Source organism: Pelodiscus sinensis, chromosome 30 (assembly GCF_052426305.1).
Source record: "Pelodiscus sinensis isolate ZL-2025 chromosome 30, ASM5242630v1, whole genome shotgun sequence".
Classification (NCBI taxonomy): Eukaryota; Metazoa; Chordata; order Testudines; family Trionychidae; genus Pelodiscus; species Pelodiscus sinensis.
Genome location: NC_143081.1, coordinates 9,129,790 through 9,148,139, shown reverse-complemented (window position 1 = coordinate 9,148,139; position 18,350 = coordinate 9,129,790). Strand labels below are relative to the sequence as shown.

At 53.9% G+C, this 18,350-nt stretch overlaps 1 protein-coding gene across 1 annotated transcript; it reads right to left on the bottom strand.

Annotated features, from left to right (window-relative positions):
- Positions 1–13,945: 13,945 nt before the first annotated feature.
- On the bottom strand, positions 13,946–14,917 carry LOC149521158 (olfactory receptor 10A7-like). The gene has a single exon (XM_089774361.1). The coding sequence runs from the start codon at positions 14,915–14,917 to the stop codon at positions 13,946–13,948; it is 972 nt and encodes a 323-aa protein (XP_089630487.1).
- Between the last annotated feature and the right edge of the window lie 3,433 nt (positions 14,918–18,350).

Genomic DNA, 18,350 nt, shown 5'->3' with positions numbered 1-18,350 from the left:
CCCTCTGGTGGCGAGAGCTAGAAAGTGACCCCGCTAGCGCGGGGCTTATTGAACCGCGGGGCAAGAGGAGCAGCCGCCCCGCTCGCTCTGCCCTATATTCGCCGCTGATCGCTCCCCTGCTCTGGGCGGGAGCAGCACTTCCACGGGGAATCCCGCGCCAGGCCGAGCAAGAAAGTCACAAGGCTCCCGTGTCTGTGTGTGATCGGATCTGAACCAGCAATGGCGTGGAGCGCGCATCTCTGCTGTTTCATGTCCCACGTTTTTTTCGGAGGCCAAGCCCCACACAGAGGTACAGTGGGGAAGGGCCCGTGCTGGAGGGAAATCCGGGTTGTTAACATCAGCCGGGGCGTGGATGGGACAGCGTGGGAGGATGTCGAATGGAACACGCGTGGCCGTGGGAATGGGAATGTGGCTGCAGCGAGACGGTTCTAGTGCCTGGGAACGGAATTGTTTTATTATTTGTTAGTTTGTTTTGTTATTATTTAGTAGCACCAGTGCTATTGGAATCCCTCAATGTTACACCGCGGGGGCGTGTTCTGAAAACCGCCGCTTTCCTACCGCAGAAGAGTTTTGAACATGACAAGGGAAAAGCTTCTGTCTGCACTTTGCGTCTTACAGATCATGAACTAAGGAAATGATCTTGATGTTGATCCTCACACGACCCCGCCCCCCGCCTCGAAGCTTTTTCTACCGGGGAGCCCCGCAGCTGTTTCAAGACACGAACCCGGCTCAGCTAAGGGCACGTTCAGGCCCAAATCCTCTCCGCGCGGCGGAAATCTCCCCTCCCCGAGGGATTGCGGCCCGGTGTCCCCGTGGGCACGGCCCCTCCCCAGACCCGGAGCCGGGATCGCTCCTTTTCACAGGGGGGCAAACTGCAGTCCTCGGGCCCGAATTGCACCAGGTCTCGCGGGATTTGAAGAGGAGATTCAGGCCTCCACATCGATTGGGCCTCGCACCGCCGAATGCAACGATGAAGGGTCAGCTGGGACCTCTCTGTCCAGGTACCTCGAAACCTCTGCTCTGTAGCTGCCTGGGGAATCAGACAGGCACCGGCTGGGGTTCTCAGAATCAGCCGGGTGCCTAAGTCCCATAGATCTCAATACAGGCTAAGTGTTCCGGTATTCTTAAAAATCCCGCTAAGCATACACTTGGGGACGGAGAAGAGCTCGAAGTCTTGTAAGTGCCAAGTGCTCCTCACAGGGCAGGGTCAGTGCGGAGGAAACTTCTCGTGCTCCTCTGCCCCTGGTTGGCCTGGGGACGGGGGAGCTTCTGGGCCTCCGGGAGGCCGCATCCGCCCGCGAGGGCCGTTTTGCTCACTCCTGAGCTAAAAGGGCGAAGAGGGGGAATCGTTTCTCTGGTTACTGAAGGGACAGATCCGCACGGGGGCAGCAAAGTGTCACGGTCGCTTCGGAAACGTTTCTTCCCAGAGACCGATTCGGAGAATAATCACCAGGAATTATTGGCCTCAACTCTGCAGGCTGGGATGGATTTTCAGCGTGAGGCTCTGCCCAGCCTAATCCCTTCCCATTCAGCACGAGTTCGGTGCCCAGCGCCCCAGGGAAGTTCGGAGATCGCCGCTCACAGGCAGATTTCCCCGCTGGAGAGTGCCCGTGTTTACACATTACTGGACTCTGTGTTATGTCGGTTTCACATCCATTGGGTGTGACATTGTGATAGCCCGACACTGGGCACCGTAACATTCAGCTTCACCAATTGTCCCTTAGGACACACGGGCGCTCCGCTGAGGTGAAAGTAGTTACAGTGTTGTCCTAGTTCTGGGACCAAATTCCATAGATCTGCTCTGGCCTCCTCCGTGGCTGTGTCCCGCCAGATTCCGAGGCCATTTATTTGTCCAGGCGGGCACAGCCGAGGTTTCGTCAAACGATGTAGCCCCGCCCACATGCAAATGAAGCAGGAAAACTGACACAAAAACAGCCAGGATCCCTCGCTAACAGGCAGAGGGTTTCTTGCTTTGCAGCACACAAGGTGGGAGAGGAGAATATAACAATGGTCGGTCTGGGGTTCTGTTTTGTTCTGGCGGCTCTCTCAGGTAAAGGGATGGATGCGAGTCCCTGCTGGGTACAGCTGGGCTAGGGAAGCAAAGATGGTTTGAAGGTGAAGCCCTAGGAGGTGGATCAGGAACTTTGGATTCTAAATCCTAGCTCTGAGCACATCGCAAAGTGTGGAATTTGAAAGACTAGTAGCCTATTTTAATGCCAAATTTTGATTATTTTGTGTCAGGAATCCGGTACGCAGCTCTGAAAAACCTCCAGCCCAGTTCATGTCTCAGTTTCCCTCTGAAAATCGTGTAACTGTACTTCCCTACTGCACAGGAATATTGCGGGAACAGATTCTTCCTATAAAAAGCCAGACAAGAGACTGTCCTGAACAAGGCAAGCGCTTGGATAAGGGAAGAGGAGGAATAGAATGGAATTAATGGAATTTCTCTTGGTTTTTTTATTCACAGGTGTTAGTTCCCAGGTCCAGCTGACCCAGTCTGGGGCAGAAATCAAGAAGCCCGGAGAGTCCGTGAAGCTGACATGTAAAACCTCCGGCTACACTTTTACGAGCTATCACATTAACTGGGCACGGCAGGCTCCCGGGAAGGGCCTGGAGTGGGTCGGACGGATCAATCCAAATAGCGGTGGCACTGACTATGCCTCGGCCTTCCAGGGGCGAGTCACCATCACCAGGGACAACTCCATAACCACGGCCTGGCTGCAGCTGGGCAGCCTGCGAGCCGATGACACCGCCACGTATTACTGCGCTCTATACACAGTGACACAAACCGCATCTACAGCCCTTCACAAACCTCCAGTGAGAGAACCCAGGCCCTGCCAACCCAGGTGTCCTTCCAACATTGGAGCCTTTCAAAGCAACAAATCGTTCTGTGGCACCACTCCCGAGAGCATTTGCCCAGGTCAACAATCCGGGGTAATTTCTCCCCGAACCTCATCGGCTCCCAACTCACTTTGGCCTCCTGGGAATTAGATTTTTCTTGCTGCAGCGCTAAGTCACTTTTCCAAACATGAATTAGGCTCCTGGGAGAGTCACCTGTGACAGCAGCAATAGAACCGTGAGGAAATATCCTGAGTATGAGACGATGGGGGACTGGGGGGGGGGGGGTCTTTCAATATCTCCCGCTGAAGCTGTTCCTCAGGGAGTAAATGAATACTCATTAAGGCTGAAAGAGGAGAGGGTGTCTACACTCCCCCTGCTCTCATACCAGTTTGCGGAGAGATGATCCTGGCTGTATCGTTTCTCAGGCAAGTGTTCTAACCACTAGTTTAAAGGAAGCACCAACTCCTTCCTTGGCGCAGGGAGCTTGGCGGTGTTATTAAGTATCCACCGAGGCACCGACCTCCAGGAAGGGGCTGTGAATCCCAACTGGAGTATGGTACCTAACTCACTTTCACCGGTGGGACTCCAACCTTCCTTGGAATTTGTTAAAACTAGAAGCTGCGCAAGGCAGACCCCCACCCACCGGGCTGGCATTTGTAGATCCCCTACCAATCCCCTCACTCTCCGCGTAACCAACATGAGCTGTGATCCCCGGTACTTGAGCAGAAAAATACGGCACTTCGGGGGGCCCCAAAGTGCTGACTCTGGGACACCGAATCCGGCTCGCGGGCCAGTATTTGACCACCGCTTGTCTGCAGCAGGTTACAAGCAGGTCACACACACACACGTGTCTGTTGTTGGCAGCCCTGTTACCTGATTGTCATCGAACTCGGAAGCTCTTTCTAAGGAGCGGTCAGTGCTATTATGCCTCGTTTCACAGATGGGAAAACAGGTACAGGGAGCGGAAGGGACTTTCCTACAATCATCCGGCAGCCAAGGGAAAACCACGATCCGCATCCAAGTCTCCTGGTCCTCACAGACTAGGTCGATAGATAGATAGATAGATAGATAGATGTGTTTGCAGATGGATGGATGGATAGTAAGAGACAGACAGGTCGGACATATAGGGATGGTCAGACAGCTAGGGACCGCATGTCACTAAAATGGCAGGGGGAACACGCCCTACTCACCCCTGACTGTCTCAGGCGCCGGGCACCCTCCATTCATGGCCCACTTTTTTTTCGGAGGCCAAGTACCCTACAGAGCCTGTATGAACAGAGCAGCTGCAGCTCGAGATGGGATCGATTGGCCACTAGGTGGCAGGCGACGACCGTCAATGGGCGGGGAGGAGGCTCTTCCAGGCTTCACCTGGTGCCGATCCCCCTTATTCCACCCCGAGGAGTCTTACGGAGCGTGTAGCTGAAAGACAGCCCAGCCCCACTGCCTCAGGGCCGGCTCTCCGCTGACTCTTAGCAGTAAGTCTCCTGCCGGTCCCGGCAGGGCGCTGGGCACTAGGGTTCATTGTGCGCTCATTAGAAGTAAGTTCTCTGACTCAGTTTCCTCTGTAAAGCTCGCCCCTCCCCCCGCCCTGCAACTCCGGGAGCAGAATCCGCCGTCCGGATGGGGTTGTGCAGCGCCAGGCAAACCCCGCAGGCAGTGGCGGGGGAAGAAGAGGAAGGAGCCAGCACCCCCGGGCAAACACGAGTGTCTGGCGCCTTTGCTCTGCGGCCAGCAGGGGCGGTCTCGGAACTGGGGACTCGAAGCTGGAGCAGCGGTCCCTGGAGCCGCGCAGGGGAAGCGGGGCCCCGCTGGGGCTGGGTCGGGGCTCCGGGCCAGAGGGCACCGGGCTGGGGGAGGTTCCTGGCCTCTGTTTGTCTCCACTCGCGCTGTCGTGATGGGGGGTGTTGCACTCGCAGTGACACTCGGGCGTTGGCAGATCCCTGGGAGGAGCAGAGACTCAGGAGAGTGGGGAGCTCCCGAGGGTTTCCCTGGGGCACAGGCAAGAGCAGCGCGTGGGAACGTCGGACTCGGCAGGGCGCGCCATGGGGCCGGGAACCCGCCCGGGAAATGAGAAAGGCCCGAGTCTCCCAGCCCCGCTACTGCAGCACCCGCCAGAGGACCCGGGACCCTTTACACCGTCCAGGACCTTCGGAGCTAGGATCGAATTGACCGTCTGTGGGATCCAGGCACCGAATCGTATTGAAGATTCGCACCCCAGGGCCGAAGCAGCGATTCCCACCAAATCTGCACAGAGGGAAATGTTCTCACCTCCGGGCTCACAATAAACACGGACCCCCCCTCCCCCCCACATCACCACGTGGGCCGAAGCCACTAACGCCAATTAAACTATTTCCCTTCCCCACAGTCGATTCCCAGGCAACCCCTAGACACGAAAGGCGAGCTACGTGACGTGCTTCCCCAGCGCTGTGAGAGCCCATCGGGACCCCCGTGCTGTGCCAGGCGCTGCACAAACACACAGAGAGGGGGAAGGAGACTCCTTCTGCCGGAGACTCCATGGCAGTGACTCGGCTCGTTCAGGGAAGGCGGTTGTGTCTCTGATAAGGAGGGGAATATGCAAATGGCGGTGACCGGTGCCTGCTTAAATCGGTGTCTCTCTCTCCCTAGGCTGCACCCGGAGAGACACCACGCAGCCCCGGTGTCTGTGCAGTTACCAGCCACCTCTGCCCCCCAGCAACGGGGAACATGAAATTTTGGGTTTATTTAGTTTTCTCTGCGGCAGTTTTTCCAGGTATTTTCTAGCTAAATACACTGGAGAGGGGACGGATAATTTGTGTTTGCGATTTTGATACTTATGTTTGTATCGTGTTTGTTCCCAGGTGCCCGGTCCCAAGTGCAGCTGGTGGAGTCCGGAGGGGATGTGAAGAAGCCCGGAGACTGTCTGCGCCTCTCCTGCAAAGCCTCCGGCTTCACCTTCAGCAGCTACGGGATGAGCTGGGTCCGGCAGGCTCCGGGGAAGGGACTGGAGTGGGTCGCTGTTATCAGTGGTGATGAGAGCTATATACGCTACCTGGATGCGGTGAAAGGCCGATTCACCATCTCCAGGGACAACGGCAACAACCTGCTGCACCTGCAAATGACCGGCCTGAAGCCCGAGGACACCGCCCGCTATTACTGTGCGGGAGACACAGCGACACGAAATCTATTGATGCTCCTGCAATAACCCAGGTGCAGAACCCGCGGCCGCCACGCGGGGGCAGCAGAGACACGAACAACTGGGCGCTGGGCACAGAACTGAGAAGGCGCCTCCAAGCAAATAAAACAGAAACCTGCCGCGGGGCTTTAACCCTTTCACTGCCCAGCCGCGTCCCCTGTTTGCAGCCAAAGTCCCTCTGGGCCGGTGGGGCAGACACCGCTCGCCAGCGCTGGGAGCTGATTTACCCCCGTCGGGGGAGGGGTTTCCCAAGGTTTGTGCTTGGACAGAAACTGCAGATTCGTACCGTGTCGTTATTCCCGATGTCCGGTCCCAGGTGATATGGGGGGGGGGGTGTGGAAAGGGGGAGGAATGGAGTTCGTCTCCACCTCCCCGGTGAAGCCTCCAGATTCCTGTTCAGTAACACAGGAAGTGAAGAGCCCCTGATAGTCCAGAGCTCCATGTTGCCCCAAAGGACTTTGGGAGCCGGACCCTGAGCAAGGAGCAGGAGGCCTCGGCTGGTGCTCGTGTCTCTCCTGCTTCTTCCTACATTTCTTCAGCCTTCACTTTCCATCCTCCCCGCGTCTGTCTGCACCAAGTTCCAAGCCACAGCAGGTCACGTAGGGTATTATCTCCCCAGTGTGTCCATGGACCAGCCCCGCACACGTGTCTGTTCCTAGCAGCCCTGGTACCAGCTTCTCATCGGACGTGGAAGCTCTTTCTAAGGATCGGTCAGTGCTATTATCCCCGTTTGGCAGAGGATACCCAGGGAACGGGACCCACAGCTCCTGAGTCTGAGACTCAAGGCCGGCTCTAGGTTTTTTTGCTGCCCCAAGCATAAAAAAAAATTGTCCACCCCTTAGCCTGTCTCTGCAGGACAGGCACCGAGGTGGAAAGCGCCCCTTTCACTTTGCGGCTCTTTGACTCCCACCACGCCCTCCGGCAGCCTACGTCCTGTCTCCCCTCCACACACATCCCGACCCCCCCCCCACCCACCCACCCACTCACCCACTCACCGAACTCAGTTTCCACCTTCTTTCCCCTCCCAGGCAAACCCAACCCCTCAGTAACTGGATCCAGTCCGCCCCCTTCTCTCCTCCACCTAGGCCTGGCCCTGTAACCGGATTACATCTGTGCTGTGCTGTATCCTGGAGAAGCAATAAACTCCCTCTATTCTACTGGCTGGTGGAGTCTGTTCATGCCACTACAGGGGTGCAGGAGGCAGGGGAACCCCGACGCCCCACCACACAGGAGTCTCACAACCTGTCTGACAGGTTGCCTCCCAGGGAGAGAGACAAAGGAAGGAAGGCAGAGACCAATCCCTGTCTGGGGGACAGGGCTGGAAGAGAATCAGTTTCTGTCTGGGAAGCCGGGGAGAAGGGGCTAGGGAGGGAGCTGGGATGTTAGGGCCCAGCCACCCCGCATCTCGGGGGGGGGGGGGAGGGGCTGAGGCCTCCTAGCCCCAGTTCTTGTAACCAGATGACATCTGTGCTGTGCTGTATCCTGGAGAAGCAATAAATTCCCTCTATTCTACTGGCTGGTGGAGTCTGTTCATGCCACTAGGGGGTGCAGGAGATGGGGAAACCCCAACGTGTCATCACAACTGCATACCCAGATTCTGTGAAAGGCTGATTCACAATCTCCAGGGACAACCCCAACAAGCTGCTGTCCCTGTAACTGACTGGCCTGAAGCCCGAGGAGACCGCCCGCTACTACTCTGTGGGAGAGACACAGTGACATCAAACCAGTTTGTGATCATGCAACAACCCAGGCTGCAGAATCGCCCTTCCCCCCACAGCCAGGAGGGGGAGCAGAAGCACACAGACCACAAATCCCAGGCCAAGCCGGTTCCCCCAGGATGCCAGCCTAGAGGCCTGTTCTCTGGCTTCTCCTCCCTCCACTTACAGACGCCACCTGTCATGTGAGCTGATGTGAAATCTCCCTGTGAATGGAGACCTGTCCCCGAGGGGACATCGCTGTGAGTAACGTAGTGGGGGCTGCGTTCACTCTCATACCCACTCTGGCTCACTCTGGTTTTGCATTGTTGTGCCCTTTGTGATTCCCACTGTCTGGTGCTGCTCTGCAGTGACTGTGTGTGTGTGTGTGTGTGTGTGTGTGTGTGTGTGTGTGTGTGTGTGTGTGTTTGTTTCCTGCTCACTGTCCTCTCCTGGGAGTGTCCAGGGACCAGGTCCACAGAGAGACTGTCAATGGCTAAATCATCCCTCACTTTCTTTCCCTGTCCCCACGTGTCCTCTCTCAGGTGCAGCTGGTCCAGTCCAGCCCAGACGTGGTGAAGCTTGGAGAGACCCTTGTCCTGACTTGCATTCTCTCTGGAGTCTCTATGACACTGGGTATTATTTCTGGTATTGGAGCTGGCAGCCCACCAGGCAAGGGCTGGAGTGTGTGGGACATAACCCCCATCACCACCAAGTCCTGTGCTTTGGATGATTTTGTTAGTTTTTTTTAAAGCCTCATCTACTTCTGTCTGCAGTAGACCCCCCAGCATGACATCTCCTTTGCTTCGTACCCCTTTTAACCTAACCCAGAGACTCTCAGGAAGTCTGTCTCTTCTGTCCATCTCAGCCTCAGTCCAAGTATAAGCATCTTCAAAATAGAAGGCAACATCTCCTCCCATTTCCCTGCCTACCCTTCCTGAGCAAGCTTGGCCCTTCTATACTCATAGTCCAATCGTGTGTGTAGGAGAAAGAAAGAGCCTGAAGCATGGGCCTGGTGCTTGAACCAAAGGGAGCCAGAGTTATACTATGAGTTAGATAGGCTGTGGCAAAAGCCGATGTTTTCCTGCAAGTCAGTTTCTCTCACACTAGAACTGTTGGCTCTGCTAAAAAGCATATGAAATATGTAAATACATCCCCCCAGAATGGTACAAGGACACCCCAACTTAGTACTTCATAAAACAGTTTAAAAACACCAGGGCTGTGTCTGGACTGGCCAGTTTTTCCGGAAAATCAGCCGCTTTTCCAGAAAAACTTGTCAGCTGTCTACACTGGCCGCTGGAATTTCTGCAAAAGCACTGACTTCCTACTGTAAGAAATCAGTGCTTTTTGCGGAAATACTATGCTGCTCCCTTTCGGGCAAAAGTCCCCTTTGCACAAAACTTTTGCACAAAAGGGCCAGTGTAGACAGCTGAGATTTATTTTCTGTAAAAAAGCCCCGATTGCAAAAATGGCGATCAGGGCTTTTTTGCGGAAAAGTGCATCTAGATTGGCCCTGGACGCTTTTCCGCAAAAAGTGCTTTTGCGGAAAGGGTCCGTGCCAATCTAGATGCTCTTTTCCGAAAATGCTTTTAACGGAAAACTTTTCTGTTAAAAGCATTTGCGGAAAATCATGCCAGTCTGGACATAGCTCAGGGCTATGTCTACACTCGCGGCTTCTTGCACAAGTATGGCTGTTCTTGCGCAAGAATCCGCAGAGCATCCACACTGCCTGCCCGCTCTTGCAGAAGGAAATTTACAGTACGGCGGTAAGAGAGGGCTTCTTGCGCAAGAGCTATGCTCTTTTTTAACAGGTGTAAGCCCTCTTGTGCAGGAGCTCTTGCACAAGAGGGCAGTGTGTACGCTTGGCAGGGATTTCTTGTGCAAGAAAGCCCTCTGGTTAAAATGGCTGTTGGAGCTTTCTTGCACAAGAGATCATCCACACTACCATGGGAGCTCTTGCGCGAAAGCACGGCACGCAGTGTGGACATTTTCTTGCACAAGACTTCTTGCACAAGAACCCTTACGCAAGATGTTCTTGTGCAAGAAGCCGTGAGTGTGGACACAGCCCAGGAGTGAAAGCAGAATGATGGGTGCTGAATGCTTGGGGAGGGAAGTACAAGGGGAGGTACAAAATGTGTCATTAACGAGTAAGATGATTCTAGGGTGTGTATCAGATTGTTTCTCTCTTCTATAAATGTTGGGGAACCTCAATTTAACTCCTTGGGCCGGCCTAGGGGACAATAGTGAAATCCATACTATCGACTGAGCCGGGTCCATTGTCACAGGTACAAACACACAGAGGCTCAGAGGCCATCTGGCTACCGACAACTATTAATGTGCTTCATTCAACAGGAAACCTGACTTGGGTGCCATCCTATCTCATCCGAGTCAGAGAGCACTGGGGACTCTCATGAGGTCTATTATGCTAGCTAGCTGTGCAGAGCTGGCATGATATACTGAGGGAGCATACATAAACACATACAACCAAACTTTTATCATCACTGACAGAGCAGGACAGCTGTCAGGATGTCACACCAGTGAATCCTGAACTTACTGCATCACTGTCCTGACCGATTACATTGTGCATGATCCCACTAAGTCTGTGTGATACCAGCTATGTCATAGTTGTGTTTATTTACTAGCACGTCAAGTTCTTCCTGATTATTCCCCATACTTTTTAGCATTTGCATACAGGCATCTAAGGTACTTACCTGTGAGTTTTGGTCACCTTCCCCCATCAAACCTAATTTAGAGTTCTCCTCGCTAGGTGAATCTCTAGGACAGCATCTCCCACTCCCTCTGGTCTAGGGGCAGTGGAAATTCCTACCACTGACTGAGCAGGTCCATTGTCGGACGCTTACATGTCTTAGTGCTCCTGTACGTTCTATGGCACAACAGGCCTGTGCTGTGTTGCTGTGCAGCTGGCTGAATGCTCTTGCTACTGACCCACAGTCTAGCGCAGGGGTGGCCAACCCGCGACTCGTGAAGAAAAAAATTTCAGGTCCTGATGGAACCGGAACAGAAACCAAAACCGATCAGCTCAGCCGCTCTCACGACCCGCACCGTTCCGCTCGTGGCCCCCAGCACCAGCATCATATCCTGCATGTGCTAGCAGTTGGTTGCTGAGCTCAGGCAGTGGCAGCGGTTCTGGATGTGGTGGTGATGCCAGGGCCAGTGGCCAGTGGCGGCTCCAGGACCTGTGCATAAGATTAGTGGGGGAGGAGAGGTGACTGGCTCTGGGGAAGGGGAGTGGAGGGAAGGGAGGTTGGGGGGGAGGGTGTGCATGGCGTGCTGGCTACTCAGCTCATGCACCTCAGCGCCTGATGGAAGAGGCCTGACTGTAGCCGTGGTGGTGGCTCCAGGACCTGAGAATTAGGTTGGAGAGGGGGAGAGGAGGATTGGTATAGAGGAGGGCTGATGTCTGGATCTGGGGGGTTGGGATTGAGTATGGGGTGTGTGTGCCTGGCTCTGGGGAAGGGGAGGGTGATTGGATGCAGGAGGGGGTGCCTGGCTCTGGGGAAGGGGAGGGGAATGGGTTGGAGGGTGTCTGCCTGACTCTGGGAAGGGGAGGGGGATTGGGTTAGAGCAGGAGGCTGCTTGGGGGAAGGAAGGGAAAGGGAAGAGCAACCAGTGTGCTTCCTGAGACCCTGGATCCATAGGTACTGGCCCCAGCTATCTCTCCCCCCTGCTCCTGGCCAGACCCCCCCCCCCATGAGTACCCTGCCCCAGCACCCACCAGAACCCTGCCCCAGGACCCTGTCCCCTGACCCCACCAGCACAGTTGAGGCCACGTTAGTGAGGCTTGGGGGGGTTGGAAGGGTTGGTTTTTGGCATCTCACTTGTGTGGCCCCAACTGACTTTTATGTGGGTCAGTGACCCCTGACGCAAACAGGTTCCCCACCCTTCTCATAAATAAAGACAATGCTGAAACATTTTCTGTTTGACATAATATTTTATTTAAAAATGAATCCTGGCCAACAAGCCCCCAATTGGGGCCAAACCTCCATCTCACTGCAGCATCATAATGCTCTTGCACAGCTCTCCACCCCAAACCTGAGCCTGTCATACCCTGGAACCCTCTGTACTGAACTTCTCACATCCCCAAACTCCTGCACCCCGACATCCCCAGTCTTCTGCCACGACACTCCTGCACCATCTACACACCACAAATCTGTGTCCTGAGCATGTCGTACTCCCAGCCTCCCTGTCCTGAGCCCCTCATGCACCCCAGCCCAAACTCCTGCACCCTCACAGCTACAAGCCTGCAGTTTTCACACAACCCCAACCCACCCCCTGACCTCAAAACTTTGCAGCCAGGGGCCCCTTGAGCCAGCATCCTCTTCGCTCCTTCCTCCTGCATCCAGATTCCTTCCTGGAGCTTGCACCTCTCACCCTTTCTCAGTGCATTTTTTCTGATGTTCAGTAGCAGTGGTGAGGGTATTGTACCAATAAAAGCAAGCAGGATCTTATGAGGGAGATAAGGCAAAAAGCCACATTTATTGTAAAGATAATAATAAAGAATAAAGAAAAGATAAAAGCAAACAACGTTGTTTAACTACTTATTCCTATCACTACTTAACCCTTATACACACACACACACACACACACACACACACACACACACACACACACACACACGCACACATATATAAACACATTCATTCAATCATTCATCCATTCATTCAAGGTCTGTGTATTTGTTATAGTTACCAGCCTGGAAGTTGCTTGTGACAGAATACTGGCCGGGTACTCTGTACACAAGTGATGGGAGTGGGGAGCGAAGTCCTGATCAGATGCGCATCTGAAGCTCCTGGTGGGCTGGCAGCAGAACCTTGGACTCTGACTCCATAGTCTTTTAGTCCAGTTCTTATAGGAATTTCTTCCTATGCCAGTGTATGGGAATTGCTGCATCATGCTGATGTCCTGGGTGGCTGCCAGGTGCTGGTCAGTGATCTCATCGGGTGGATCTCCAGTACTTGGTTTTCTCCACTTGACACCTTTTGGTTGCACTGGCACCTGACGCCTTCTTCAGCCCTTTGTTGCTGCATTCTCAGGCTGGCACCTCTCAAACCATTCATTCATCGCCAAGCACTCTCTCTCTCTTACATACATTCCCTAATTAATGTTTCACATACAGTATTTTATATAATAATAACTTTACATATACAAGAGTTGTAGTTACAAAAAGTCACAAGTTTCTGGGTGGCATTTCTTAAAACATTCTCTGAGTGCTGAGTTAGTTACTATTATAGTTATAGCAATGCCCTTAGTCAATTACAGGGCTTGGCTCCCAGAGCAGAGTTAGAGGCTTGGAATGCATTGTCACAATGTATCCCTTCAATGTCAATTTCAAGCAGCCCCTTGCAAAAGCTTGAGCCTGGGACACAGAGACGGGAGCTGTATCTGGCTACATAGTAATAAATCTAAACATTTAACAATCTTAAAAAATAATAATAATAAATCTAAAACACTTATCAAGCTTGATAACACTAAATCTAAACACTTTAACAGGAATAAAGCTAAACACTTATATCCTTCTTCTACTTAACAAACTTATACTACTTAGACTTTTGGTTGTGGGGAACAAATTATAGGGAGTCACTTCCACTTGGGGGAATCAAATATGTTATCCCTACATACTCATGAAGAGCTTGGGCAAAGCTGTTGCCCGCCCCCCCCCCAAAAAAAGGCCCCGAGGAAAAGTTGTTAACAAACAAACAAACAAACAAACAAACAAACAGAGCAGCCATGCTCTGGGATGGATGTACCATCGTCTATTTTCCCCCAGCATGGTGGTGGTTGTTTTTTTCTCAACAACTTTCTCTCAGCTCTTCACTCTGTCTCCACTGCTATTGTGGCTCTTCGTCTGGAATGGGATGGACAGGTCACATGCACCCTGCTGGGTTGGCTCTTGGCACAGAGCTGGCCCAAGGCACAGAGCATGTGACCCACTCCTGCACCTCTCTCTCAGCTCAGTCTCTCCAGCTCTTTTCATTTCGCATAGCCACCAGTTCATGTCCCCCGCAGCCCGTTGGTACGTCCCTGGTGGCATCGTCCATTGGTCCTAAATATCACAGAGCAAGGCTTTGGAAAAGATCCCTGCACCCCCGTTGCTCCCAGGGCTGTGGCTCTGCAAGTGCAGGGAAAGAAGGTCAGAGATACGAGTGGAAATTTAACCTTCTATTTGGTAGGCTTTGATTCTGGTCCTACCCCGGCCCATGTTGCAGCTATTCCATTTTCACCTAAGCAAACCAATGGGCCAGTATCTTGGAACCCTTAATTTCCTGCAAGTTTTGCACAGGGCCTCCTGGACCTCCCTGTTTCTCAGGGCATAGATGAGTGGATTGACCAGGGGCGTCAGGACGGTGTAGGAGACTGAGAGAACTTTCTTGAAGTGGCTCAGGCGGTCAGTGGTTGGGAACATGTAGACAATCAGGACAGTTCCATAGTAAACACTCACCACAATGAGGTGGGAGGAGCAGGTGGAAAAGGCCTTTTGCTTCCCAGTGGTGGAGTGGATTCTGAGGATGGTGCTAATGATGCAGATGTAGGACACCGAGGTGAGCAGGAAGGGGACCAGTGAGAAAATCAAGCACATTGAGAACGCCAATGTGTCCATCAGCAGAGGGTCATTGCAGGAGAGTTTCACAAGGGGAATAAAGTCACAAAAGAAATGGTCAATAGAGTTGGGGCCACAGAAGGTTAACTGGGATATTGACACTGTGCTTATACTACAAACAAGGAAGCCACCTATCCATGATCCCCCGGCAAGCTGGAGGCAAGACCTGCCACTCATCCGGGCTGTGTAGTGCAGCGGGTTGCATATGGCTAGATACCGGTCGTAGGACATCACTGATAGGAGGAGGCATTCTGTAGCCACCAGAGCACCAAAGAAATAATGTTGTGTGAGACACCCAGTGAAGGAAATTGTCCAGTCCCCTGCCAGGAGCCCAGCCAGGAGCCGGGGCAGGAGGGTGGAGCTGTAGCAGATCTCCAAGCAGGACAAGTTGCCCAGGAAGAAGTACATGGGGGTGTGAAGGTGCCGATAGGCCACAACCAACACAACAATGAGGCCGTTCCCAGCCATGGTCACCAGGTAGATCACAAGGAAGAGCAGGAAGAGAGGAACCTGCAGGCCAGGAAGCTCCCCGAATCCCAGGAGGATGAATTCAGTGAGGGACGTTTCGTTTCCTTGTTCCTGGCTTGCCATGGGGTGTGTCTGTGGGAGAAAAACAGGGTCACTGTGAGTAATAACTAACATTCATTGCAATATGGCAGCTTTTCTTCATTGCCTCCCTCTGCCGGCCTGTGCACAACAGCCAAGTGGGGGTAGCCATCAATTGGCCCCGGGAGAGAGTCGATACCTGAGCAGAGCGCAGGTTAAAGAGACTGTGTCTCTGCGCTCTTGGGGAGCATCTCAAGAGTTGTCGCCAGGCACTCAAACCCGGCAGTGCTGGGCTTGGACAGGGAGTACAGACACCCAGAGAGATGCGACAGACACTGGGTCAGACCGTCATGCCCATCACTGCCTAGTGGCTAAAAGCCGAATGAGGGAGGGGCCATTCCACTGGGAGGTGGGCCAGGAGGGAATATTTGACAGAGAGCTCCAGCAGAGAAACCAACCAAGCAAACGGGCCTGGGACCTGTCAGGGCTGGTGTGAGGGGCTTCCCTTCGCCCTGGCCCTGGTTCTGCTCCTTGAGGCAGAAAGCAGCAGGGCACAGTCTGAAGTGACTTGTGTTGGGGCCAGTGTCCAAGCAGGTGGATTCCTAAGCCCTGCGTGCCCTTGGGGTGCATCTCTGTGGGCCGACAGAGTTTCCCTCTTCCCCAACTGCAGTGCTACACACAGCATACCCCTTCCTGTAACCCCCCAGCCGCGCACACCAATGGGCTCCCTCCTCCCTCTGCTCTGTCCCCAGCTCCAGTGCGGCAGAGATGTGCCTGGGTGCCTGGTTCTCATTCCCCTATTCCCAGTGCCCCATTCCCCTATTACCACCCCCTTTCTCACTCCCCCCTCCCCCGGCCCAGACACACCTGCTATGCACACCCCAATCACACCTGCTAGACGGCACATTCCATTCTGGTGAGGCCATGAGTCAGGGTCTGTGTCCCACCCCGGTGGTCCCCCTTGGGAGAGGCAAGGAGGGAGGCAGTATGGATCAGGGGCTTAGCATTTCTCTGGTACCCGCCAACATCTCTTGCCCCTCCCATCTGGCTGCTGGGCCTGGCTCCAAGATACAGACATGGGCAATCGAGCAGTGCGCGCTCACACATCCCTCCCCACCAGGCCCTGTCGCACTGTGAGCCCTGTCCCGGGTCTGCCTCATGGGTCTGCAGGCCCCGCCTTCTGGGGGGAAACATGGCGCCACGTCACTTTACCTTTTGTCCCACTCAGGTCTCAGGGGGGTGGGTGCGAGTGTCTCAAAACTTAAACCTCCAAGAATCTCTCAGGCCCACAAACTGGCCCATACATGAAGGGGGGTGGGGGAGTGTTAAAACCCACTGTGAACTAGGCAGGAAATGGCAGCTCCCTGTGCTCCTGCCCTTTGACATTTGCAGCCAGCTCTAGGGTGCTGGTATATTGGAGAGAGGCCAGTGGAGGGACCCCAAAATTATCAGGGGGCTGGAGCCTCCACCTCCTGCCAGCCCTGGCTGTGGATGGACCCTGCCCTGGGCCAGAGCAGCCGCTGTCCCTGCCACTGACCCCCTACGTCTTGCCCCCCTTGGTGGATCAGGGGGCTGCTGTATGTCCGCTGTCATGGGTGGGATCTCCCCACAACCCCACTGTTGGTGCTGACCTCCCCCTCCCCCACACCCTGCCCCGGCTGCATTCCCCACAAGGGTAAACAATCCAACTGGTTAAAAATGGAGAACAAAGCCATAAACCTGAAGGTTAGTCCATGAGATTGGGGAAAAGGCCATTTCTGCCAGGCCGGCTCCCGTCAACATCTCCTGCCTGAGGCAGCAGCAAATGTCAGCTCTGCCCCATCCTCCCCCTGTCTCCATGGCCCTGCAAGGGCCGGCAAGCAGGGAAGGACACTCCCTGTGACACAGGGAGGGGTGCGGGAAGCAGACCCGGTGTGTGCAAGGCTGCCTTGGGTGCAGGATGTGAGTTGGGAAACTAACACAGCAGGGCACAGACTAGCCAAGCAGTTCTTGGACTGCACTGAAGACAATTGTTTCATCTCAGAAGCTAATGGGGGAAGCTGTTCTAGGTTTGATTTTAACAAATAGGGAGGAGCTGGTTGAGAATTTGAAAGTGGAAGGCAGCTTGGGTGAAAGTGATCACGCAATCACAGAGTTCGTGGTTCTAAGGAATGGGAGAACAGAGAACAGCAAAACAGAGACAATGGATTTCAGGAAGGCGGATTTTGGAAAGCTCAGAGAGCTGATAAGTAAGGTCCCATAGGAAACAAGACTAATGGGAAAAGCAATTGATGAGAGTTGGCAGTTTTTCAAAGGGACATTATTAAGGACCTAAAAGCAAGCTATTCAGCTGTATAGCTGTGACGGCGCGTTGGGGGTTCCCCGTCTCCTGCACCCCGAAATGGCACAAACAGACTGCACCAGCCAGTGGAATTGAGGGTGGTTTATTGCTCCTCCAGCCCAGTGCAGCACAGATGTAATCTGGTTACAGGAACTGGGGCTAAGAGGCCTCAGTGCCCCCCCTTTTAGATAGGGGAGTCCCAGCCCCCTCCCCAGCTCCTTATACCCTGCCTTCCAGCGAGGAACTAACCCAGCCTCCTCCAGCCCTGCCCCCCAAGCCAGGGCAGCATTCCACCTTCCTTTGTTCCTCTCCATGGGGGGTGTCTGGCCACTGGTTCAACAAGTTTGGCCTTACCTCTGCCTAGTGAGGCTTTCCCTGCTGGGTCTTGCTCCAGACAGCAGGGGTCACCACAGCCCAGCAAGTACCCCCACTACGTCACAATAGCAAATGTAGAAAGTCTGGCAAAAGACCTCCTGTGCTTAACCAGGAGAACTTGCATGATCTAAAAATCAAAAAGAAGTCATATAAAAAGTGGAAACTATGACAAATGACAAAGGATGAATACAAGCGGTTTTCAAGTACCAAAAAGGGTGTCACAAGGAGGAAGGAGAAAAACTTGTTCTCCCTGGCTGCTGACCATAGGGGAAGAAGCAATGGACTTAAACTGCAGCAAGGGAAGTTTAGGTTGGACATTTGGAAAAACTTCTTAACTGTCAGGGTGGTTAAACACTGGAATAAGTTGCCCAGGGAGGTTGTGGAATCTTGGCCGGAGACCTATCAGGGAAGGTCTCTGGTACCTGAGGGCAGGGGACTGGACTCAATGACCTTCCGAGGTGCCTTCCAGTTCTCGTGTTCTGTGTTTCTATTATTCCTGTCCCAGCTTTGCCCGGAGCTCTCTCTGGGACTCACCCGGCCCATTAGCAAGGCTCTGTCACTGCCTCAGACCAGGGCCTAGTGTCAGCGTGGGAGTGGTACCACGCAAACATTGATTTCACATCGTTATCTGCCCAAATACCTCCAGAGATTGGTCCCCCCCAAGCACCGGGTGCCTTTCTGCCAAGCTGGGCTGGTAGCAATGCATGGGGTGGGGAAGGAGAGACACGTTTCAGATACCAGGGTGACGGGAGCAAGGGAAATTGTGAGCTGAAAGCTCTTCGC

Bases quoted from the DNA above. Each gene is read 5' to 3' on its own strand.
- LOC149521158 (XM_089774361.1), bottom strand. From the start codon at position 14,917: ATGGCAAGCCAGGAACAAGGAAACGAAACGTCCCTCACTGAATTCATC.